At 55.8% G+C, this 24,520-nt stretch overlaps 2 protein-coding genes across 4 annotated transcripts; one reads left to right on the top strand and one right to left on the bottom strand.

Moving 5' to 3' along the window:
* The first annotated feature begins 203 nt into the window (after positions 1 to 203).
* On the top strand, positions 204 to 11,042 carry PKLR (pyruvate kinase L/R). Of its 2 annotated transcripts, none has more exons than XM_004589005.2 (11): positions 204 to 328; positions 1,351 to 1,533; positions 5,857 to 5,948; positions 6,095 to 6,226; positions 6,353 to 6,539; positions 6,786 to 7,056; positions 7,171 to 7,321; positions 7,671 to 7,823; positions 7,908 to 8,074; positions 9,834 to 10,015; positions 10,564 to 11,042. In XM_004589005.2, the coding sequence occupies exons 1-11, from the start codon at positions 229 to 231 to the stop codon at positions 10,668 to 10,670; spliced, it is 1,725 nt and encodes a 574-aa protein (XP_004589062.2). In that variant the 5' UTR covers positions 204 to 228; the 3' UTR covers positions 10,671 to 11,042. The 2 variants fall into 2 exon arrangements, with proteins under 2 accessions (XP_004589062.2, XP_058516378.1); XM_058660395.1 differs by lacking the exon at positions 204 to 328 and adding an exon at positions 687 to 744.
* Positions 11,043 to 11,612: 570 nt separating this feature from the next.
* On the bottom strand, positions 11,613 to 23,095 carry HCN3 (hyperpolarization activated cyclic nucleotide gated potassium channel 3). 2 transcript variants are annotated; one of them, XM_004589004.3, is made up of 8 exons: positions 22,663 to 23,095; positions 17,428 to 17,857; positions 16,432 to 16,593; positions 15,862 to 16,080; positions 15,350 to 15,496; positions 14,722 to 14,962; positions 13,798 to 13,962; positions 11,613 to 13,471 (listed from the first exon to the last, which is right to left on the bottom strand). In XM_004589004.3, the coding sequence occupies exons 1-8, from the start codon at positions 22,938 to 22,940 to the stop codon at positions 12,771 to 12,773; spliced, it is 2,343 nt and encodes a 780-aa protein (XP_004589061.1). In that variant the 5' UTR covers positions 22,941 to 23,095; the 3' UTR covers positions 11,613 to 12,770. The 2 variants fall into 2 exon arrangements, with proteins under 2 accessions (XP_004589061.1, XP_058516377.1); XM_058660394.1 differs by lacking the exons at positions 11,613 to 13,471; positions 13,798 to 13,962; positions 14,722 to 14,962; positions 15,350 to 15,496; positions 15,862 to 16,080 and having other exon boundaries at positions 16,442 to 16,593; positions 17,415 to 17,857.
* Positions 23,096 to 24,520: the final 1,425 nt, after the last annotated feature.

Here is a 24,520-nt window from a genome sequence, read left to right as displayed (position 1 = left end):
TATGAGCAGCGTGACTCCCCTGGGAAGGAGGACGGGTATCAGACAGAGGAAGCAGGGTGGGGGAGCAGCAAGTGGGCAGACTTGGGGGAGGGACCGAGCGTGGGGACGGGGCTGCCTGCTGGGTGTGCCCCTGTGCTATTCTCTGGCTCCCTTAGATAAGACCATCAGTTTTGTGAACAAGCCCTCCCGCTCTGCAGGTCCCGGCAGTCCCAGTTCCACATCGGGAACATGTCAGTGCAGGAGGACACAGCATCCCTGCCACTGTGGTCATGGGTCTCTAAGTCCCAAAAAGACTTAGCCAAGTCCTTCCTGATTGGGGCTCCAGGAGGTAAGGGGCAAGCAGCGCGTGCACACGGAAGCCTAGGGGGCAATGAGGGCAGGAATCTGGAGTAGGGGTAGAGGGCGCTCCCACTACTGTAGGAGCCTTTGGGGGACCCGGGTCTGTGAGAGGCTCCCCTGCTATAAATTCTGGACCCTGGTCAAGGCATCTTGTCCCAGGCCTCACAGACAAGCCAGAGAGGAGGCTGCCGCATGGGTGCCACAGGGCACTCCCGTGGCTGCTGGACTCTGGCCCTTGGCATACAGAGCTGCCGCTGCCGGCAAAGACACTGGTAACACTTTAACTAGTCCCCAGGCCCAAGCTCCCCCCTTCTCCTGCCCTGCCCAGCCAGGCTTCTATCTCTGACAGCCTCACACTGCCAAGCAGACCTGCAGAGGCTGCAAAGTGTGCTAGTTGCATGGAAGGTGCGCCTGGGGGCCAGGTTCCTTGGGGTTGAGCTGCTCAGGGGATTGCAACACCTGGGCCTGGAGGGGGAGGTGCTAAGATGGGCTGGGGGAAACTAGAGAAGGTGGTGGGGAGCAGGTCGCTGGGGGGAAGGAAAGGGGAACCTTGAGAGAGCAGCTGGGGGATTCTGAATGTGCACAATGAGGAGACCCCTGTGGGGCTTGGCATCAGGAGGGCTGAGCTGTGGGGAGAGGGCAGCTGAAGACCGGAGTTGGAGGAGTTCAAACAACTTCATGGCCTAGAGCTGCAGCCCAGAGGCCAACTGAAGCTTGAATTGCATCCCTTCTGTCAGAGCTGTATGATCTGGGGTGATTTGCTGCATCCCTATCAGGCTCTGCTTTCTTGTCTGTAAAATGGGACTGAGTCCCAAGTGCTTTAGGGGAAGTGCCTGGTAGGATGCCGGTGAGTTAGTGTATAGTGAACCTGTGATGCTTAGCTCCCAGGAACCACTCAGGGTATGCCCCGGTGCACAGGGAAGGACCAAGAAGTCTGCAGGGAGGCAAATGCGCAGAGGAAAGGCAGGCAGCCCCTCCTCACAGCCCCTGGTCTTCCATGTCCCCCCACAGGGCCAGCTGGGTACCTGCGGCGAGCCAGTGTAGTCCAGCTCACCCAGGAGCTGGGCACGACCTTTTTCCAGCAGCAGCAACTACCAGCAGCCATGGCAGACACCTTCCTGGAACACCTCTGCCTGTTGGACATTGACTCAGAGCCCGTGGCTGCCCGTAGCACCAGCATCATCGCTACCATCGGTAAGCACTGTCTCAGCCCCACATGAGGGACCCCTGGACATGGCGGAGGGGAGCCGATTTTGAAGGCGTTCCCTTACCCTTTGTCTCCTTGGAGATGTCTCCATGTTGGCCCTGGCTGAGGCCATTCATTCAACAGCTGTGAGTGGAGTACTTGCTCATCAGGGTTGGAGCCCGGAGGGTGGCACTCTCTCACGCGTTTCTCAATATCTCTCTCTCTCTCTCTCTTTCTCTCTCCCCTCTCTCTCTCACACACACACACACTCACACACACACACACGCTTGTTCCCTGGAGGAACTGACAGCTTAGCTGGGTGGGGTAATAAGTAATAAACAATAAATGATTAAACAGTAAATCATTTAGCATGTTGGAAAGTGATGCTATGAGGAAAAGAAAGAAAATAGAATATGGTAAGAGACTTCATGGGGTGCTGAAGGGGAGGAGAGTGGTTGCTGCCCCTAAATAGCAATCAAGGTCACCGTTATTAGGGAAATGAGGCCTGAGCAGAGAGTCAAGGAGACAGGAGAGGGAAGAATCAGACATGATGGGAGCAGGGCGGATACCAGGGGTGGGGGCAGGCAGACAGAGCAAGGAAGCCAGAGCAGCAAGAAATCGTTATCAGGGTAGAGGGGCAGGAAGATGGGTTCAAGTGCAGCCTCTTAAATATTTATTTATTTCATTTCATTTTATTTGAAAGGTAGTGGTGGAGAGTGGGAGAGGGGAGAAAGGGTGACCTGCTGTACAGGTCCCTCACTCCAAATTCCTGAACAGCTGGGATAGAAACAGGAGCCAGGAACTCCAGCAGGGTTTCCCACATGGAAGGCAAGCACCCCAAGCTCTTGGGCCACCATCTGCTGCCTCCCAGAGGGTGTTCCTTAGCAGGCAGCTGACTTGAGGCAGAGTCGCTGCAGCTAGAACCAAGCACAGTGACGTGGGCTGCGGATGTCCCCAGAGGGGACGTAACCACAGCATCAGCAAGCATCCTCCATCAGTGCATCTTTGCAGGCCACTTTCAGAATGTGAGTCGGGGATAGGTGGGGGGGGTGCTGTGGTGAAGTGGGCTGGGCCTCCACCCATAGCACCAACATCCCATAAAGTCACTGGTAGGAAAAAAAAAGAAAGAACGAAAAGAAATATGACATATAGTCACTGATTTCAGTCTTGGAGACTACTTCCAATATGGCTCCCAATTGATGGCCTGGGAAGGTGGTGGAAGATGGGTCCCTGCACCCACATGGGAGGTCGGAGGAGACTCCTGGCTGCTGGCTTCAGACTGGCCCAGCTCCGGCCATGGTTGACATTTGGGGAGTAAAGCAGCAGGTGGAGGATCTCTGTCTCTTGCTGTGTGACCCTTGCCTTTCAGATAAAATAAAACACTAATAAAGGGGGACTCCGCCACAATGGCTTGAATTGCATTCTCCTCCAAAGGAAACAGACCTACAACACAGGGGGCAGGCAAGCTGAGACTTCCATTCTGGGAGAATCACCCTGGCTGCTGGATTGAAAATAATTTGTAGGCGGGCGGGGGCGAGGGCCAGGGCAGAAGTGGCTGCTGCAGTATTTCTGTCTCGGCCCAAGTGGTGGCCGCGGAGGCGGTGAGAAGTGGTCAGATTCTGCATGTGGTCTGAAGGGAGAGCTGCCAGCAGGCCCTGATGGAGCAGGTCTGCTTGAGGTGTGGGCAAAGAAGCAAGGAGGCCAGGCTGACTACAAGGCTTTTAGTCTGAGGACCTAGGAGGATGCTTTAGCAGGTAGTGGGACACTTTGTGGGGAGATCAGGAGTATGTTAGGACACGGTGAGTTTGCAAAGCATGGGAAACATCTAGAAGGGATATGGAATAGGCAGGCAGAGCTGCAGCTCTGGACTTGGGAGCAAGGTCTGGGTTGGAGCTGGAAATCTGAGAGCTGCCTGAGTGGAGGTGGTGTCTCAGCCACAAGGCCAGGGAAACTCTGCAGGACAGTGCAGGTGGGATGCTGCAGCCAATGGGGAATGAGCCAGAGAATGGAAACTGCCATTCTACCTTTGAAATAAATAAAACATTGCATTTTTAAAAATTAATTTATTTGTTATTAGAAAAGGTAGATTTACACAGAGGAGAGACAGACAGAAAGATCTTCTATCCTCTGTTCACTTCTCACGTAGCCACAAAGGCCAGAGCTGAGCTGATCTGAACCCAGGAGCCTCCTTAGGGTCTCCCACATGGGCACAGGGTCCCAAGGCTTTGGGCCGTCCTGTACTGTTTTCCCGGACCACAAGCTGGATGGGAAGTGGAGCAGCCGAGACACGTATCGGCACACAAATGCGATTCTGGCAGATGCAGGGTGAGGATTTAGCCACTAGGGTATTGTGCCAGGTCCTGCAGATTTTTTTAAAAAAGATTTATTTAAAAAAAAAAAGTTTATTTTATTTTTATTACAAAGTCAGATACACTGAAAGGAAGAGAGACAGAGAGGAAATGGAGCTGCCGGGATTAGAACCAGCGGCCATATGGGATCAAGGCAAGGACCTTAGCCACTAGGCCACATCGCCGAGCCCCCTGCAGATTTTTAATATAAAAAAATTAAACCCTCATATTTAGCCACAACCCAGGGTTTCTTGATGACCTTGACCAGGGGCAATTGGGAGAAGCAGGCCGACATCTGCTTGGAAGAGGTTCAGGGGAGAAAGAGTGGAGGGGGAGTGGAGGCAGCAGGTCCAGGTGACTCCTGCAAGCAGGTGTGCTGCTGAGCAAAGAACAAAGAGAGAGCAAGGTGGCACTGTGGCATGGCAGGTCGACCAAGAGATGCTGATGTCCTGTGTCAGAATACAGATCCAGTTTCTGCTACTCACTTCCCATTCAGCTTCCTGCTAACGCACCCAGGAAAGCAGCTGGAGATGGCCAAGTGCTTGGGCCCCTGTACCTACATGGGAGACCCGGATGGCGTTCCCAGTTCCTAGATTAGACCTCGTCTAGATCTCACTGTTGCAGCCATTTGGGGGAGTAAATCAGAGGATGGAAGAGCTCTCTCTGTCTTATTTCCTTTCTCTCTGCTGCCTTTTCAAATACATTCATGAAATTAAAAGAACTTGGTCCGGCACGGTAGCCTAGCAGGTAAAGTCCTCGCCTTGAACATGCCAGCATACCATATGGGCACAGGTTCTAACCCCTGCAGCCTCACTTTCCATCCAGCTCCCTGCTTGTGGCCTGGGAAAGCAGTGGAGGACAGCCCAAAGCCTTGGGACCCTGCACCCACGTGGGAGACCTGGAGGTTCCTGGCTCTTGGCTTCGGGTTGGCGCAGCTCTGGCCATTGTGGTCACTTGAGGAGTGAATCATCGGACAGAAGATCTTCCTCTCTTTCTCTTTTCCTCTCTGTATATCTGACTTTGCAATGAAAATAAATTAATTAATTAATGGAAAGAACCAGGACTGGAACTGATGAAAACAGCAGCAGGCTTACATGTGGCTGGGAAAGATACAAGAAAAAGAAAGCAGTGGAGGTCTGCAAGGCCCAAGAACGGCAGGTGAGGGCCCGTTGTGGTAGCCTAGTGGCTAAATCCTCACTTTGCATGAGGTAGGATTCCATATGGGCACCGGTTCATATCCCAGATGCTCCACTTCCCTTCCAGATCCCTGCTTGTGGCCTAGGAAAGCAGTCAAGGACAGCCCAAAGCCTTGGGACCCTGTGCCCATGTGGGAGACCTGGAAGAAGCTCCTGGCTTAAGATTATGGCCCCTTGGGAAATGCAGCAGTAGACAAAAGATCTTTCTCGCAGTCTCTCCTACTCTCTGTATAACTGTCTTTCCAATAAAAATAAAATAAAGTAAAAATAAATGTTCAGAAAGAAAAAAAGATGGGTGAAGGAGGCAGGATGGGTATGTGGAGGCAGCCTTATACAGTTGAGAGGCAGTTACAAGAGAGACAACTGCCATCTGCTGGTTCACTCCCCAAATGACCTCAATGGCTAGGTCCCAGCCATAAGCCAGGAGCTTCATCCAGGTCTCCCACGTGGGTGCAGGGTCCCAAGGCTTTGGGTTATCCTCCACTGCTTTCCCAGGCAGATTAGCAGATAGCTGGATGGGAAGTGGAACAGCTGGAGCTCTAACCAGAACCCAAGCTGGATACCACTGCTGCACCGCCCCAGTCTGCCCCTAACCTGCAACACTTTGCCAAGTTACCTCAGGCGTTGCAGGGGACACCACTTCCAGGAATCCCACAGTATTGCCTCCCCATGGAGAGGGAAAGGGAGGCTGTGTGACCTGCGAGCAGGGGTTGAGCAGGTAACTGGACCCTCAGAACGGCCATGGGTTTGTCACCCAGGTTTGGGTGAGTACCATCTCGGGTTACAGGGCCAGCATCTCGCTCCGTGGAGCGCCTCAAGGAGATGATCAAAGCCGGGATGAACATCGCCCGACTCAACTTCTCCCACGGCTCCCATGAGGTGTGGGGCAAGGAGGGGTGGGGAAGGGGGCCGGGTTGGAGATGGAGGGGAGGAGGGTGAGGCTCCCGCGGAGGTCCCCAAATCCTAGCCACCTGGCCCTCAAATTCACGGTGGGTTTCCCCTCTCCACCTATCCCTCGCTCCCAGTACCACGCCGAGTCCATCGCCAACATCCGGGAGGCAGTGGAGAGCTTTGCGACATCTCCGCTCAGCTACCGGCCTGTGGCCATCGCCCTGGATACCAAGGGACCTGAGATCCGCACTGGAGTCCTGCAGGGGGTGAGAGGCCGCCTGGCAGCCGCAGTGTCCATGTGGAGAAAGGGCTGCAGAGAGTTTGGGCGAGGGGCAGGACTGGGGCGCTGGGTTCCAGGCTCACATGCTTGTCCCGCTGCGCTTCTCCTCCAGGGCCCTGAGGCCGAGGTGGAGCTGGTGAAGGGTTCCCAGGTACTGGTGACTGTGGACCCGGCCTTCCAGACGCGGGGGGACGCGAGCACCGTGTGGGTGGACTACCCCAACATCAGCCATGTCGTGGCAGTCGGGGGCCGTATCTACATTGACGATGGGCTCATCTCGCTTGTGGTGCAGAAAATCGGTGTGCACGTCCTCCTGCCCTCACCATTCCCCCCAGGCAGGCGCACCTTCTGCCAGTCCCTGGGGTCCCCCAGCGGCAGAACTCCGGGGGCGATCACCCTGGGTGGCAGGTGGCCCCCCATAGCCATTCAGTGCAGGAAGGGGTCCCTGAGCGAGGACGGGAGAACCTGACCTCACTGCCATCAGAACCAGGCTGGGACCCTCGTCGGCCGCCTGGCTGGAAGCCGCTTGCATTGTGTGCTTGCAGGCCCAGAGGGGCTGGTGACCCTGGTGGAGAACGGCGGCTTCCTGGGCAGCCGAAAGGGTGTGAACTTGCCGGGTGCGGAAGTGGACCTGCCTGGGCTGTCAGAACAAGACATCAAGGACCTGCGCTTTGGGGTGGAGCAAGGCGTGGACATCGTGTTTGCCTCTTTCGTTCGCAAAGCCAGCGACGTGGCTGCTGTGCGCGCTGCTCTGGGGCCTGAAGGACTAAACATCAAGATCATCAGCAAAATCGAGAATCACGAAGGCGTCAAGAAGTGAGCTTTGCTCTTGATCTCACGAGGCCCTAGCTGCACCCCACTACCAGCTCCTCCTCTCCCAGAGCGCCTCCTGGCTCTGCCTGGGCCCTGATTCACCTATACCCCACCCAGGCTTGATGAAATCTTGGAGGTGAGCGATGGCATCATGGTGGCACGTGGCGACCTGGGCATTGAGATTCCGGCTGAGAAGGTCTTCCTGGCCCAGAAGATGATGATCGGGCGCTGCAACTTGGCGGGCAAACCTGTTGTCTGTGCCACACAGGTGTGCTGCCGGAAGCCGGTGGCGGGGGCAGGGGTGGAGGTGTAGGTTGGCAGTGGTCCTGCAGGGAGAAGCCTGAGAGTAGGTTCCCCCTCCCCCCGAGACCCAGGGCACTCTTGGCTGTACAGTCAGCAGAGTGAGGCAGAAATGTGCTGTGACCCCCCCTCCTCCCATCTACAGGTAAATAAACCAAGCCAAGGGTACCCACTGATCGTGGGGCTGTGACCCTAGCTGTCGGGGCTCTCAGAGTGTACATGGCAGACAAGTAGCTTGGGCAAGGTTCCTGATTCATCTGGCATCCTTTGTGTTCCCCCCCAACCTTGCTCCTCGCTGCCTACCCACCTCCTGTCAGATGCTAGAGAGCATGATCACCAAGCCCCGGCCAACACGGGCAGAGACGAGTGATGTGGCCAATGCTGTGCTGGATGGGGCCGACTGCATCATGCTGTCCGGAGAGACAGCCAAGGGCAAGTTCCCAGTGGAGGCTGTCAAGATGCAGCATGCGGTACGCAACTCCACACCAGAGGCAAAAACTTCTTCTGGGTTGCCATGATCCTTCCCAGGCACCTGACTTCTTGGCATCTTGCAGATTGCCCGTGAAGCAGAGGCCGCCGTGTACCACCGGCAACTGTTCGAGGAGCTACGCAGGGCAGCACCTCTGAGCCGCGATCCCACTGAGGTCACGGCCATCGGCGCTGTGGAGGCTGCCTTCAAGTGCTGTGCTGCTGCCATCATTGTGCTGACAACAACTGGCCGGTGAGAAGACCCTGGCCTGGCACAGACAAGACTGAGGGGGTGGAGTCAGGGGAGGTGGGATAAAAAGAGTGGTGGCTCTCAGAGCTGGAGCCTGGGAGAGGTTGGTCTTGGAATCCTGCCAGTGTGCTCCAGCAGGCTGCAGGGAGGTGGCAGCTTCAACAGGTGTACTACATCAAGGCTGTCTGGACTCCTAGAACTTAGAGCAAGTGCATCAGAGCCTGCTGAGGCTGAGGGGCCAGGAAAGGCCCTGGAGGGCTGAGTGCAAGTCTGCGGTCCCTGAGTCTGCTGCTTGCTTGGGTTCACAGTGAGGTGTCACGTGGTCATTGTGGCACTCCGAGCACTAACAGACATCAGTGCTGTTGTGGAGGTTAAGGATTGTGCAAATGTATATTCTCAATAGGGCCAGGAGCTTCCTATTGGGCAGGAGCTTCCTATTGGGCAGGGTCCCAAGGACTTGGGCCATCCTCCACTGCTTTCCCAGGCCATAAACAGAGAGTTGGATCAAAAGTGGAGCAGTTGAGTCACAGACTGGTGTTCATATGGGATGCTGGCATCACAAAGTGGAGGATTTAGCTGGTGAGCCACCACATCAGTCTTGTAGATTTATTTATTTGTTTGAAAGAATGGCACACACAGTGAAATCTTCTTATCTGTTGGTTCACTCCCCAAATGCCCACAACTGGCTTGGATGATCCAAGCAGAAGTCACCGGGTCTCCTATGTGGGTGGCTGACGTCATGTACTTCAAGTACAGGCCCATCTGCTGCTGCCTCCCTACTGTGTTTAGGAGGAGGCCAGAGGGGAAGCGGAGCAGTCAGGACTCATGGACACTCCTATAAGCAAGGCGGGCATGCCCAGTTGGGGCCTAACTGGCCCCATCACAACACCTACCTCTAATAGCCTATTTTGCATGAGTTTACTTATTTTTCTTAGCAGAAAGCTGGGATCCGAAGCAGAGCCAGGTGTGGGTGTTTGGCATAGCAAGTTAAGCCACCATTTGAAATTTGGATTCTATATCAGATTGACAGTTTGAGTCCCAGCTGCTCTGCTTACCACCAGCTTGCTGCTAATACACCTAGAAAGGCAGTGGAAACCAGTCCAAGTGTTTGGCTACTAATGTGCAAGACTGGAATGGGGTTCCTGGGTCCTGCCTTCAGCTTGGCCCAATCCTGGCTGATTGCAGGCATTTGGGAAGTGAACCAAAGGATGGAAGATCTCTGTTTCTCCCTCCCTTTCTATCACTCTGTCTTTCAAATAAACAAATAGATAAATAAGTCTTTTTTTTTTTTTTAAGACTGTTTTGGACGCCCTTCTCCTGTAACAGCATGCTGGATTCAGATCTAGGCTCTGCTTCCGTTCCAGCTTCCTGCTAATGCACACCCCAGGAAGCAGCAGGTGGTGGCTCAAGTACCTGCCATTCACCTAGGTTGAATTTCCAACTCTTGGCTTTGGCCTGGCCCAGCCCTAGTTGCTAGGAACATCTAGGGGAGTGAACCAACAGATAGATCTCTCTTTCTCCCTTATATTTCAGATAAAAATTCTCCATGTTTTTTTTTTCCCTCCTTATCTTATTTGATGTTTCCTTGCAATTTCATATCCTCCTTGTGTGGCAGGAAGGGCTCACAGTGAGAAACACCAGACCCAGAGAAAGTCGCACAGTACAACAGCTTGTTGGCAAGGCCTGGAACCAGCCCCAGGGCCCTGTTCACTGGCCCCCCTGCCCTTCCACTGCCTGGGCTAACCTTGCCTGCCTCCTGCAGCTCAGCCCAGCTCCTGTCCCGGTATCGCCCTCGGGCCGCAGTCATTGCTGTCACCCGCTCTGCCCAGGCTGCCCGCCAGGTCCACCTGTGCCGGGGCGTGTTCCCCTTGCTGTACAGGGAACCCCCCGAAGCTGTGTGGGCAGATGATGTGGACCGCCGAGTGCAATTTGGCATCGAAAGCGGTAAGCTATCTAATTCTTCCTTCATCCCTGGTCTGGCATCCATCAGCTCCTCCATACAGCCTCCCACTGCTACTTGAAGAGGAGGGTGTCATGTTAAGGAAAGAGAGGAGCCAGGAGGCGGGGGGGGGGGGTAGGGATGGGGCTATCCAGATGTCGCCCAGCTGCTGTCCCTGCACAGGGCTAAAGCCTGGTGTCAATAGCATCATGAGCCAGAGGCAAAGGCAGGGGCGGTGGGGGGAGAACCTAGCGCACAGCACCCCCACCTCCAGCTGGAACTAAAACTAGACAGTCTGGCAAGCTCAAACCTGACCTCTCAGCCTGGCCACTCAGGGGGCCAGGCTTGCTGCTTAGCAACAGCACACCCCATGCTCGCCCACGATTGGAAACAGCCGCTTTGATATGCCTCACTGGGGCTGGGCTCTGTTGTCTGCCGCAAGCCACCACACCTGTGGTCAGTTTCCTCCATGGGGCCCTGGAGGAATGGAGGCAGGTGACCGGCTCTCAGAATGGACTTGGCCTGGGGCCCTCATCCCCTCCTCCTCTTCCAGGAAAGCTCCGTGGCTTCATCCGTGTTGGGGACCTGGTGATCGTGGTGACTGGTTGGCGACCTGGCTCAGGATATACCAACATCATGCGGGTGTTGAGCGTATCCTGAGATGCACCTCTGTTCTCCGACCTGAATCACCTCTGCGCCCCATTGTCATCTTCTCCCTGGCCCCTCAGCCGCCCGCACAGCCTGGCCTCTGCCCTCCCTACCTGTCATCCAGCCCCAGTCCCTGGCACCCTTCCCCCCTGCATGTCACACAGGACCCCAAAGTCTGTGTCCGATCCCACGCTGGCCACCCAGCAGTACCAGTGGCACTCGGGGCATCCAATCCGCTCAGCTGGCTCCTAAGATGCCCTAAGCCTTTAATCCCAGCTTGGCTGATTAATTCTCTCCCCCTACTCCTCCTGTCTCTGGGGAGTTGAAGATAGAGCAGTTAGGGCAGTCTTGTCCACTGTCTCCATAGAACCACTATTTAAAAATTGTTCACATCTATGTTCTCATGTGTGCCGACATTTCCTTGTGTGGTCCTCATGATAAGGAGTACCATCGCCTCCTGACAGCCTCACAACCAGGGCAGGCCACTCTCCACGGTGACTAACAGTGACATCACGGAACCAGCTTGAGGGGACGCTGGGGTAGACGGATGCCCGAGGAGAGCTATGTAGGCTCCCCGATGCCTTGCTGGCTCACACATCCTGGTACTTCACCTCCTGCACCCGGGGATGCCTGCGTGTCCAAGGGGTCCCCCGCCCCCCCACCACACACACATCAGCAGCCAAAGTGAGTGTCTCTAATTTCTTTTTAAACCCAGCTGTTTGGGAGTGATTATAAAACTTGCCCCACCACAACACACACACACACACACGACCCTGGAATTTCCTCTGGGAGAATGAGGGGTCTCTGGTTCTGGCCACACTGAAGAATGTGGGAGGGGACCATAAGGAGGGAAGGGGACCACGTGCAGGGGTGAAGGGTTGTTATTTTCCCTGAGAAGGCAGAGGTGCCGGCTAAGTTGCCCTGCCCGAGGCCTGGGCACCACAGGGGCCCTCCTTTCCCCCTGCGCCAACAGCACAAACTCAGAAGGAAACTCAAACTGGAGATCAGAGTGGTCCCTCTCCCACTCTGGGGCAGGCCCTCCTGCCCTCACCCAGCAAGGGGGCGGGTTCAAGTACTGCGGCTGATGGCTGATGGAGTCAGACTCGGGCAGGGACCACCAGAGCTGGTGTGGAGGGGCCCTGCTTCCTCCTGCTCCTCCTCCTTCCTCCCTGCCAGGTGGGGGAGAGTGGGAGTAGGGGGGGGCAGATAAAGGAATGGGTGGGCAAAATGAACAGACAGACGAGAAATCAAATTAGCAAATGAGTAAATAAATTAACACGTGAATAAACAAATAACAAGGGAGAGAACACAATGTCACATAAGGAGGCAGACACTGGCTCCCCCACCCCGCCTGGGGGAGGGGGTGGGGATCTAGACTGCACACTAAGGAGATGCCAGCTACTCCTTAGCTTCAAGAGGAACACTGCAGGATGGGGGCACAGCGCAGAAGGGGCTGTCCACTTCCTGGAGGACAGTTCTAGCACAGAGATGGATAGCAGGGAACTGGGCAGCAGGTTAGCATCCTCACGAGGAGGTGTGGACAGGAAGGAGGTCCACAAGTGGCAGTAAGAGGGCACAGGGGAGGAGGTGCCCACACTCAGAAACTAAGACATCTGTTGGCAGCAGTGGGCACAGGACACTGGCAGTGCCCAGCTATGCTAGAGGGACAGAGGAAGATGACCACGCCAGGCAGAACCTGTGGGCTCTCATCAGTGGGGACACAGAGATGCCTAAGTTACTTGGCAGTGATGGTGGTGGCGAGTACTTGTGCTTAGTCAAGATGAGGGGTCACAGGCCTAGGTCTGCACCTGGCAGGACCATGGCCAGGGGCATCCCCTCATTGGAGGACTTCAAGTCACTTCTACTTGGCAGTGGAAACACACAGAGCTGGGGCAGGCACTCAGAACATATGATGAAGTGGGGAACAGGGCACAGATGAAAATGTCAGACAGCTGCAGGGGGTCTGAGCTGAGGACACAGGGAACATCTTCATGGTTGGAGGGGAGACAGTTTCATAGAGTTGTTTCAGGGCCCCTTGGCCTGCGCCCAGAGGCGCTGACCCTCAGGCACATGCGCACCACCCCCAGAGCTAAGGCCAGTCTTCCCAGGATCTCACATGTTGGCAGAGAGCTGGGGGCCCCGGGGAGTGGCTGACTCTGGCAGTGGCGGCCTAGGGGACTGAGCTGTCCCTGGAGTCTTAGCCAGGAGCCCTGAGGGGGGTAGGCGGTCACTTCCTGAGCCCTTGCGCCCAGGAGAGCCATCACCTGTTGCCCGCTGAGGCAGCGAAGGCTGGGAGGCCGAGAGGGGGCGGCCCCGAGGTCCCAGCCGCCGTCCCCCTCCCCCTGGGGGAGGGCCCAACAAAGACACCTGGGAGCGGCCAGCCCGGGACAGGCTGGCATGGAGGGTTCGGGAAGGAGGGGCAGGCAGGCGAGAGGTGGATGCCCAGGGTCCTCGGACCAGCAGAGGACCAGCTCGGACAGGCACCAGTGGGGAGGCAGGGGAACCCGCTGAGCGCCGAGCAGAGCGAGCAAGGAAGACAGCTGGGGAGTCAGGGGAGAGAGGCAGAGGGCCTCTCTGGTGAGTCAGGGCAATGGCCACGTTGGAGGTCACAGCTGCTGCCTGCAGGGGTGCGTGCACCAGGGGCTCCCACAGCACTGGCTTTCCACTCAGCTGAGCTCCTGTGCCTGGGGCCAGGCCCCGGACCCCTCGAGCCATGTCCCTGTCGTGTTGCACCAAGTGCTGCTCCATGAGGCCACCACTGCTGCCCGGGCTCGGCTCCGAGCGCTTCCGCTGCAGGATGGAATTCTTCTTGCCTACGGGGTGTCCCCAGGGGAGGAGTCAGGGAAAGAGAAGGAATCCAGGGTGGAGGCTGGATCACAAGAAGAGGGCCAAGGGACAGGACCAAGGGGTGGGGCTGGAGGAAGAAGGGGCGTGTCAGTCAGGGGGCTAGTCCTTGGTGGGGAAAAGGAGGACCCAGGCCTGGGGTTCAGCCCCCTGGCAGCAGCATGCTGAGAGATGGAGGCAGTGAGGCAGAGCTGAAAGGCCTGTTGGGAGCATTTGCCAGAAGCAGGTGCAGTGGGGTATGACACGGAAGCTCTAGAGCCGGGGACACAATGCAGACAAGGTGAATGGGCCTCACCAATACGACGCAGTCGATCCATGGCCACGGTCTCAAAGGCCCGGCGCATCATGGGGAACTCCTCGAGGACAGCGTTGAAGTGGTCCACACTGAGAGAGTAGAGGCGGCAGTAGGTGTCAGCCCGCACACTGGCTGTGCGCCGGCCCCGAGTCAGGAGGCAGATCTCTGTGGAGGTTGGCAGGAGACTCAGACCCCCCAGCCCCAGAAAGGGCCCCTGCTTGCTGACGCAGCTCTCTCAGTCCTGGGAGCATCCCCAGGCTTGGCAGAAATAGACGTTTGCCCAAGTCCACTAGGCTCCCTAACGGCGCTGAGCAGTGTCCCTCTCCTGACTTGTACACTCTCCGTCCTTCTGCTGTCCAAATCAAAATAGCCCAAGAGGCAAGTCTGGCTAGCCTCCTCACGCCCAGCTCCCCACTGCACGCTAACTGCTCTGTCCTGAGGTGCCCACTCTATGTACCCCATATCACCTTGAATGAACGCCAAGGGTGACCCTGGAGAAGGAAAGCAATGCCATGGTCATGTGGATAGTGAGAACTGAGGGAGGGGATGAGGCAAGTAGCTGCCAGAAATGGCTCCTCCCTGCTGCAGCACCTGGGCAGTACCACTGAAAGTTCAAACCCATGGCTCCACCTAGAACCTACTGCCTCTCTCTCCTTCGCTTCTGGGGCTCCAAGGATTTCATTATTTGAGGGGCTGCCAATATCCCTCTGGCCACTAGTTGGTGCCCTGGTTAGCATTCCAGATTGCCCTGGCACAGCTTTTTAAAGCCAAGGTGCTTTGGGTCCCAGGGTCCCTGGGGAGGGAGGGCCTGGAACTCTGTGATTCTGCCACACACAGCCTGGGAGAGACCCTGACCCTGGGGAACAGCTGACCTCGGTCCTCTACTTATCAGCACCCCCCCACCCTTCCCTGAGACATGCTGACCCCCAAAGTAGGATCCATCAGTGAGGCGGGTATCGCGGGCACCGCGTGCCAACACGCTGAGCAGCCCATGCTGGATGAAGTACATCTTCCTGCCCACGGAGCCCTCACGCACCACGAGGTCCCCCGGCTGGAAGACCTCAAAGCGCAGCTTGGTGAGCACCGCGGTGACGAAGCTGGGGTCAGCGTGGGCGAACAGCGGCATGTGGGCCACCAGGCCCCGGCAGGTATAATTGATGATCTCCTGGGCAGGAGAGGGACCTGTCAGGCAGGCTGTGCCCTTTCCCACTAAACTCCTCTGTCCCAGAAAACAAACTTTGGGATTCATGACCTGTTAAAACATGGACTGCTGTCTTGGGCCTGGGAGCATGCTTGAGCTCTCAGCACCCCCACAAAACCTCATGGGAGCACCGTCCCCAATGAAGAGCCCTGCAGCCACCCTCCCCATGGATGCTTCACCCTCATCAGACTTTCAAGAAAGGCTCCCACCCATGGAAGGGGCCCCAAGTGCCTAGAATTTTCGCATGGAACCCTCTATCAGTCTGCCTCCCCATAGAAGCGGTGCTAACCACCCCAGGCGCCCCTTCTCAGCTCCCCCAGAAGCCCTGGTCCCTGGAGAGCCCAGCCTCACCTCCCGCAACGGCTCACTCAGCTCGCCCAAGATGCTCTCCTCATCAAACATCTTGCCCTGGTAGCGGTGCTCATAGTACTCGTGGATGCGCTGCCGCGTGTCAGCCGGCAGCTTATGGAATGACATGTACTGCTCCACCTGCTTGTACTGGGGGCGGGCCCACAGCCAGAGTGCACGAGAACACAGACAGAAGGGTGGGACCCGAACAGGGTGGGGGAAAGCCGTGTGAGGTGGGGGGTATGCCAGAAGTGGCAGGGCCAAGGAGGATGTGAGGATCATGGGGGGACACACAGAAACTTCAGGAAAACCCAGATATGGAGGGGGTAGGTAGGCCCAAGGACAAGGGCATGGAGACCCACACAAGCAAAAGGTTCACACATGGCCATGGGACAAGTGGACAGGACACAAGAGACCCAACAACAGAAGCATCATCAGCACGTGCCTCAAGTCAGGCTACCCAGGCCCCAGCAGCCCTCCACGCCCCACCTCCTCCCTCTCAAGTCCCTGCTGACCTTCTCCTGGTACTGGCGCCGGGAAGAATCCAGGGACTGGATGAGGGCAGTGGCATGCCCGATGAACATGGCATAGCATGTGGCACCCACAATCATGCTGAGCATGGTGAGCCAGACGTCGGGCATGCCCACAGGTGCTTGCTGCCCATAGCCGATGCACAGCATGTGGCTCATGGCCTTGAACAGGGCGTGGGAGTACTGGCGGCCCCAGGAGTGGTTCTGGTGGGAGGGGTGGGGCCAGGGGTGTGGCAGAGTGTCAGTCTCTGCCTGCCACCTTTCCTCTCTTTCATTCCTCCTGGCTGACCCCTTCTGCACCAGACCTTCTCCCATGGGTGGTGGGATGGGGTTGGGGCTTTGAAGTTGGGCTCTGGAACCCCTGAGGCAAAAGGGGGGCTTGGTTTCTGTCTTGATCCCCCCCACACACACACTTTGCCTGCTCTCTCCTTTTCTTCCCACCTTCCTGGTGCCTTCTCATTCACTCCCACTTCCTGCTCCCTGTGCCGTCCCTGCTGCTGGGGCGGAAGAGCCCTGTGGTGGCCCGGGAGAGGTGGAGCGGTGGGGCCTGCTCACCACCATGCGGTTGATGTACACCCAGCAGTCGGGAGGGAAGTCCTGCAGCATGGGGACCAGGAACTGCAGACAGCCATCCCAGTGGCACAGCAGCAGCATCATCCCGATGAGGTTGAAGATGCGAACCACAGCGCTGGCCAGGTCATAGGTCATGTGAAAGATCTGAGGAGTCCGAGGAGGGGCTGCTGTGCACGGGAGCCCCCCGCCCCTGCTTCTCCTCCTCCATCCCCAGCCTTGCTCTCTCTCTCTCCCTCCAGAGGCCTAGCCCCTAGGAAGGGAAATTAAAAATAAAAAATTGTGGCTACCATTCACTTGGACAGATTTATAGGTAATGTGAAGCAGGTTGTATCGGTCACCTCATTAATGGAGACACAGGGGCCAATCGCCCAGAATCACACAGTGAGGTCTCCTGCAACGTGCTGCCCAGGCGTGGACTGGGAGACCTGAGACACCCACACGGCATATACCTGAAAGGGTTAACACCAAGAGCGCTTTTCCCGTCCAGTAACAGTCACAGCTAGTTTACTGAGAATATGCTGTGAGCCAGCTCGCTCTCTGAACACTGTGTACACTGACTCCTGTAGTCCTTACAGCCTTGTCCCAGACCAATACATCTGACATTCTCAATTCACACAAAATGAAACTAGGTCTCACCAAGTAAATAAGAAAATGGGATCTGGCTGCAGGCAATGGGATTGTGGAGGCCAGGCTGTACCATTAAACCTGCGTCCCTGAAGATGAAATCCAACTCTTCCCACAATCCCCCTTCCATCCAGTGCCAACCAGCCCTGAAGACTTGTTTCAGTGCTTCACCTTCCTGTGCTACCATCCCATCCCAGGCTCCGGCTCATTCTGCCCCTGCTTTTTCACCCCTACCAACTTGGGAGAGAGCTCATGTGCCTCCCACCAGGAGCTCTCCCCCGTTCCGCCCCGCCACAATGCCATCCCAGCCCAGAGGAGTGTGCGAGAGCCCCCCTGCCCACCTCCCCGCCCCACCTCCTCCCACTGGTGAATGTAGCGGATGAGGCGGGAGAGGCGGAGCAGCCGCAGCAGGCTGAGGATCTTGGTGAAGCGGACAATGCGCAGGGCCCGGGCTGTTTTGTAGACCTCGGCGTCCAGCCGGGGCTCCAGTTCCACCACGAGGAAGATGTAATCCACAGGGATGGAGGAGATGAGGTCAACCAGGAACCAGGTGCGCAGGTAGCGTGTACGGATGGCCCGCGGGGCCAGCAGGATCTCTGCTCCCTCCTCCACCACAATGCCTGTGCGGAAGTTGAGCACCAGATCCAGCAAGAAGAAAGTATCCGAGAGGACGTTGAAGACAATCCAGGGTGGGGAGTTCTCCTCCTTGAAGAAGGTGATGCCCACGGGCAGGATGATGAGGTTGCCCACCATCAGCAGCAACATGATCAGATCCCAGTAAAACCTAAGGTGGGAGGCGAGGGAGGAGCTCAGCTGATACACATCACACCGGTCACCAGGTGGACCGGAGACAGTATGCTAAAAATGAGGGATGGGGAACAGTGGGCAGACCATCTACAGTAGGCAGGGGTATGGATCGGAAGGACTCTGATTTGGGGAAAATAGTTCATCATCTTCCAATAAAGTTAAAAACTTGGGCCTGGCGCAGTAGTCTAGTGGCTAAAGTTCTCGTCTTGCACACACGGGGATCCCATATGGGTGCTGGTTCTAATCCTGGCAGACTCGCTTCACATCCAGCTCCCTGCTTGTGGCCTGGGAAAGCAGTTGAGGACAGCTCAGAGCTTGGGACTCTGCACCCACGTGGGAGACCTGGAAGAACCTCCTGACTCTTGGCTTTGAATCGGCAGGGCTCCGGCCATTGCGGCCGCTTGGCAAGTGAATCAGCAGATGGAAAATCTTCCTCTCTGTCTCTCCTCCTTTCTATATCTGACTTACCAATAAAAATAAAATAAATCTTTTTTAAAAAAGCTAAATACTGGGCCTGGCGCCGTGGCCTAGCAGCTAAAGTTCTCGCCTTGAATGCACCAGGATCCCATATGGGCACTGGTTCTAATCCCGGCAGCTCCATTTCCCATCCAGCTCCCTGCTTGTGGCCTGGGAAAGCAGACGAGGAGGGCCCAAAGCCTAGGGACCCTGCACCTGCGTGAGAGACCCAGAAGAAAGTTCCAGGCTCCTGGCTTTGGATTGGCACAGCACCGGCCGTTGCGGTCACTTGGGGAGTGAATCTGTCTCTCCTCTTCTCTGTATATCTGACTTTGTAATAAAAAATAAATACATCTTTTTTAAAAAAGCTAAATACTTGCATTTTTTTAAGCCAACTTTGCAATGCCATTCCTAGGAATCCCTACACCCAGTGAAAACACACTCCAGGAATTTATCTACAGGAATGTTCACAGATGCATTAGATCTGGCAACAACCCAAATGTACACCAATAGAAGAATGTGGGTCCATAAACGAAGCAGATAAATGCATTCTGAAATATTCATGACCTGAAACACTATACAATCACAAAATCACCTAGCAATCTGAAAAATCTGGTGTTGAGCAAGAGCAGCAAGAAACGCACGGATACATAAGGGTGAGTCCACTGACATAAAGCTCAAAGACAGGCAGGACTAAGCTATATACGTAGCTGCAGGATCTCCACAACTATTCAAAAAGTAAGGAAATGAGTGCCACAAGAATGAGGATGGTTGGGCTTGGCAGCGTGGCCTAGTGGCTAAGGTCCTCGCCTTGATCCCATATGGCTGCTGGTTCTAATCCCGGCAGCTCCACTTCCTCTCTGTCTTTCCTCCTCTCAGTATATCTGACTTTGTAATAAAAATAAAAAAATAAATCTTTTAAAAAAAAATCTTACAAAAAAAAAAAAAGAATGAGGATGGTGAGTCTGGAAAAGAATGTGAGAATCCTAGAGGGGATGCATTAGGGTGCTGGCATTATTGTAGTTCTTGATCTAGACAGGTGCTAAGGCATACAGTCTATGTCGTCACTAAACACTTATTTTTGCAACATGGAGTTTAAAACATGTACATACACTTTTTTTACAAAAAGATTTTCTTATTGGAAAGTCAGATATACAGAAAGGAGGAGAGACAGAGAGGAAGATCTTCTGCCCACTGATTCACTCCCCAAGTGGCTGCAATCGTCATAGCTGAGCCAATCTGAAGCCAAGAGCTCAGAGTGGTCTTTTATGCGGGTACAGGGACCCAAGGCTTTGGGCTGTCCTCCACTGCTTTCCCAGACCACAAGCAGGAAGCTGGATTAGAACTGGCACCCATATGGGATCCCAGAGGATGCAAGGCAAGGATGTTAGCCACTAGGCTACCGCACCAGGCCCCCACATGTATATACTCTTAAGAGACAGAGATTAAGTGAAACAGAGGGCTCCTGCCCTCTGATTTACTGCTTAAAAGCCTGTGGTGGTCAGGACTGGGGCAGGCTGGTGGCCAATAGCTGGGAGCTCCATCAGTTCTCCTTGTGGAGTGGCAGGGACACGCTGCCTCCTGCCATCATGGCTGCCTCACAGAATCTGCACACCAGCAAGAAGCTGGAATCGGGAGCATGAGCTGGGTATCAAGTCAGGTACTGCCATGCAGTGTGGGGCTCAGGGGCAAAAGGGTCTCTAAGTCAATTAGATGGCGACTAAGAGTCAAGGTCACTGCGGGCAAGATGGCAGCCAAGGACAGAGTCCTGGGCGTGAACCAGGGCAGGAGTCACGTAGTTTCAAACAAAGACTGATTGGCCAGGGCCATTTTGCTCACCTACCCCTGGCCTATGGGAGGTGGCTTCCGCAGTCATTCTCCTAGTAATTGGCTCCTAGTTTCTCCCCTCCTGGAATTCATGAAATTCCTGGCCTGAGGGTATCCCTTACCCTATATAAGAAACTGAATTTCCCCAATAAATCAGAACTGCTTAGACAGAATCCCTGTCCGACTGTTTGTCTTTCATGGGACAGGAGGCTGGGTGGCGGGCAGTAGGCTCGTCCCCTCTAGCAAAGGGGTACTACAGGAATCTGTGGGGGAGATCCCGCAATACAGGATGTTAGCACTGCAATTGCTAGGCTAATGCTTGCTCCTTAAATATTTAAGAAAAAAAAATTATAATGGGGTGAGCTCTTGTCACAGCAATTAGTGACGACACTGGCTGGGAGGCACACGTCTCATTTCGGATGCCTGAATTCAGTGTGCTCCCCACTCCAGCTAATGCACGCCCTGGGAGGCAGCAGGTAATGGCGCAAGGATGTGGGTCCTGCCAGCCACGTGGGAGACCCAGAGTGAGTTCAGAGAGCCTGGGTGCTGACAGCATTTGGAAGATGACCCGCAGATGCGATATTTCTGTTTTTTTTTTCTCTCTTTCTCTCCCTCATTTCTCAAGTAAATAAAACTTTCAAGCTAAAAAAAAATGAAAATAAAAAAAATACCCTCTGCTGACCTCACGGGGCTGTTGGCAAAGCTCCGCCGAGACAATGGAAGTGGCGGTGCCGTGCAGCCTGTTGGTATTATGACTCACCCTCTCTTTCTCCCCAGATTTCTGAAAGGGATGCTGCTTCTCCTGTCTCCAGCTCAATGCCCATTTCAAGCTCCTCACACCCTCCCCAGCCTCCTCGCCAACACAGACTCACAGAGCCTGCTTCTTGGCTGGGATCTGCTGGTCTGCGGCCCAGGTGGGTATGAACGGGCCAGCCTCCCATCTGAGCTGGACTTCCCAAGAGATGCCCTCTGCTCTTCCCAGCATCTCCATCAGGGCTGCCCAGACACAGGGACAGCCGCACCTGTCTTCTCCTCCAAGCTCTGCGTGCCCACCCCCAGGACTCTGGCTAGGCCAAGGCAGGCATGGGCAGGGGTCAGCTGCTCTGCTATGGATGGCAGAAGCTGTACAGAGGAAGGGTGGGAGGGAACTGGGTGAAGCCCTCAGTCAATCACTGGGTAATCTGCGGGACTCAGTTACCTAAGGTGGATTAATTCTAGGACACAGCTAATCCCAGCCTCAGCACAGGGCCCCGGCCCCTGCAGGCTGGGAGGGTAAAATCAACCTTTTCAACTGGGGCCTCAAGTCTGGGAAGTTCCCTTGCACTACATGTTCCTGACCTACAGCAAACCCCTGAGCCCTGAGCCTCTCCCTGGGAAGAGGGGACGGAAGGAGGGTTTGCCTTCACCACAGGAGCATCTTCACAGCCTGACTCACAGGCAGTCACAAGCCCTGCGGGTGATGCAGTGGGGAGGACGAAGCAGCAGCAGCAGCCTAAGGGGGATACATGGCTTCAGGGGCATTCATCTGAGGGTGAATGGGGCGGGGGAGTGGTGGGAGAGTCACAGGAGACTAAACAGGGTGCAGTGGGAGGAGGGGGCCCAAGGCAGCCAAGATGAGAGCAATGGGAGGAGGCAGCACGTTCAGGGAGTGTGTAAGTCTGTGCATTGGAGGTAGTGTCTGGGTCCCCAGTTGCAAATCTAGGTTCTGGTTTCATGCCACTGGCTCTGTGTTTCTCTCCTTCCCAGGGTTAGAGGCTTGGCACACCCCCAGCCACCTCATCCAGACACTGTCCTTCATCTCCCCCCAAGGACAGGCCTGCTCTCCTCCCCTAGCGACCTTGACGTAGAGGTACAGCTTGATGGGGACTGTGCAATGGCCCCACCCCCACCCTGGTCCCTTCTATCTGGGCGGTGGTCTTGTACTTGTTCTGCTGCCTAGAGCCGGCCCACTCCGCTGCTCCCGGACTTCAGTACCAGGGACAGCAGCCCGAGGTGGAGGGTTGGGGGAGTCTGGGGTCTAGATACCCCCGTCCCCGCCTTCCAAGGTCTCCGATTTTTTTTTTTCTGGTGGATTGTCCTAATGAAGCGGGTAGGTGTTGCGGGTAGGGGCAGAGGTAGGAGGGAGCAGAGTCCAGGTTGGTCCCGATCTGACATCAACTATCCCAGTCCCCTGCAAGCAGGACTGGATCCCCAAATTCCCAATAGTCTTGTGGTCCAGTTGGGGCCCCAGCGTCAGGGACGGGAAATCCAGGTGTCTGGGGATCCACGCCCTGGTCCTGGCGTCCCCAGCTGGGCAAGTCTGGGAGGACTTCCAGCCGGGGATACCCTGACCAAGAATTCCCAGGCTCGGCTGGGGGGAGGTGCTTCTCCTCCAGCCGCACGGCCCCCTGGGCGGGAGAAGTGGCCGTGGAGGGTGGGGCGGGCCTGGCCCGCGGGGTCTCCAGCCCGAGCATGAGGATCGGGGTCCCTCGCCCGCCCTCCCCGCCGAGCCCCCAGTACCGGAAATCGCTGTAGGGGTGGATGATCCAGGCCCCGGCTGACTTCACCCGCTCCTGCTCGATTTCCACGGCTTTGTGGCTGCCGAACACTCGCAGAGAGAACTTGTTGACCGTGGGCTGGAGCAGTGTCCCGAGCTGCCTCCTCTTAGGCTCGGGCGCAGCCCCAGGGATCGGACCTGAGGCCGCGGCCGAAGGCGCCGAAGCAGCGGACGGCGCCACGTCCAGCCCAGGGGTCGCCCCTTCGCCGGCCCCCGCAGCCGGCCGCTGCTCTGCCTCCATGACGCCCTCCCCTACGAGCTCGGCCTCCTAGACCCCGCTGCGGCCATCCCCACCCCACTTCTCCCAACACACACACACGGCCCCTCGAGAGTGGCAGCCGGTGCAGCGGCGCGGGGCTCTAGGAGCTGAGGCGCCTCGGGCTGCGAGCCGCCGGCGCGCGGAGCGGAGGGGGTGTGTGCGCCAGACCGACGGGCGAGCCGCGGCGGGGCTGCGCGGCGCCCCCTGGCGGGGGCCGGCCGGACAGCAAAGGCGGAGCCGAGGCCGCAGGAGTCCTGGACAGAGGCGAGGTGGGCGGGGCCTGGGCGGAGGCGGGGCTCCCGTGTGGGCGTGGCCGAGGCACCGGAGTCCCGGGCCGAGGCGAGGTGGGCGGGGTCAGGACCGGCGGGGAGGCGTGGCCTGGAGCGGACGGCTTTTGTCCACTGAGCGCCCAGCAGGCGGGACCGGTCGTTAGTGGCGGGAAAGCCAACCCTGTTTGCTGCTGAGGGTGTGGGGCTAGAGGGGGCAATGGAAACAGCTGACTTTCGACATTCTTCTGTCCTGATTTCATCTTCTTAATACTCTCCTAGGCATGTTCCGTTCTTCTGTTCTCTTTCAGGCTGCTTTTAACAAGTCTATATTTCCTTTGTTGTTGTTGTTTTTAATCTGAATTTTATTGGAAAGGCAGATTTGCAGAGAGGAGAAACAAAGATATTCCATCCGTTCGTATGCTCCCCAAATGGTTTCAACGGCTAAAGCTGGGTAAATCTGAACCCAGAAGCAAGGAGTTTCTTTCTGGGTCTCCCACATGGGTGCAGAGTCCTAAGACATTGGTCCCTGGAGATCGGAAATTCTCTTCATCACCATTTCTTATTGCTACTGTCTTATTTCAAGCCCTTGATATTATTCACTTCAATTATTTAACATCTCCCAGTTCCCCCCTCCTTTTTTTTTCATACACTCAAGTTTTCCTTCTAAAACCAACTTGAGGGCCTGGCATGGTGGCCTAGTGGCTCAAGTCCTCACCTTGTACGCACCGGAATCCCATATGAGCACTGATTCTAATCCGGGCAGCCCAGCTTCCCATCCAGGAAAGCAGTCAAGGATGGCCCAAAGCCTTGGAATCCTTCGCCCACTTGGGAGAGCTGGAAAATCTCGAGGTTCCTGGCTTTGGATAGACTCAGCTCCAGCCATTGAGGTCACTTGGGGAGTGAACCATGGGATGGAAGATCTTCCTCTCTCTGTGTCTCTCCTCCTCTCTGTATATCTGACTTTCCAATAAAAATAAATAAATCTTTAAAAAAAAAAAGACCCACCAACTTGAAAGACCTTCAGATATCCCCATCTTCTGGAGGATTTCACGGAACCTCTTGAGCAGCCAATGTGAGCCGCTTTCAAGATCTCTGTCTGGTCCCTCTTGAAAGCCAGGGCTCCAATCATGCTGAGCTGTTTTGTTCCACCTTGTCTCCAGGCCTTGAAAAAATACTTTTTTTTCCTCCTCCATTTCACTTTGCAACAGCTGACTCAGATCTCATCTCCTCTAGAAAACCTGGAAAACATTTTCCTTTTATTTATTTACTTGAAAGGCAGAGTGACACCGAGAG

The sequence above is a fragment of the Ochotona princeps genome, chromosome 2, assembly GCF_030435755.1.
Source record: "Ochotona princeps isolate mOchPri1 chromosome 2, mOchPri1.hap1, whole genome shotgun sequence".
In the NCBI taxonomy this organism is placed as follows: domain Eukaryota; kingdom Metazoa; phylum Chordata; class Mammalia; order Lagomorpha; family Ochotonidae; genus Ochotona; species Ochotona princeps.
This window is presented reverse-complemented; position numbering and strand designations above follow the sequence as displayed.

Excerpts from the sequence above, each read along its gene's own strand:
- HCN3 (XM_004589004.3), bottom strand. The coding sequence starts at position 22,940 with ATGGAGGCAGAGCAGCGGCCGGCTGCGGGGGCCGGCGAAGGGGCGACC. Across the intron at positions 16,081-16,431 it reads TGTACATCAACCGCATGGTG|AACCACTCCTGGGGCCGCCA; the intron begins GTGAGCAGGCCC and ends CCCTCCCACCAG. Across the intron at positions 15,497-15,861 it reads GGCGCCAGTACCAGGAGAAG|TACAAGCAGGTGGAGCAGTA; the intron begins GTCAGCAGGGAC and ends GCCCGCCCCCAG.
- PKLR (XM_004589005.2), top strand. The coding sequence starts at position 229 with ATGTCAGTGCAGGAGGACACAGCATCCCTGCCACTGTGGTCATGGGTC. Across the intron at positions 7,057-7,170 it reads AATCACGAAGGCGTCAAGAA|GCTTGATGAAATCTTGGAGG; the intron begins GTGAGCTTTGCT and ends TACCCCACCCAG. Across the intron at positions 7,322-7,670 it reads CTGTTGTCTGTGCCACACAG|ATGCTAGAGAGCATGATCAC; the intron begins GTGTGCTGCCGG and ends ACCTCCTGTCAG.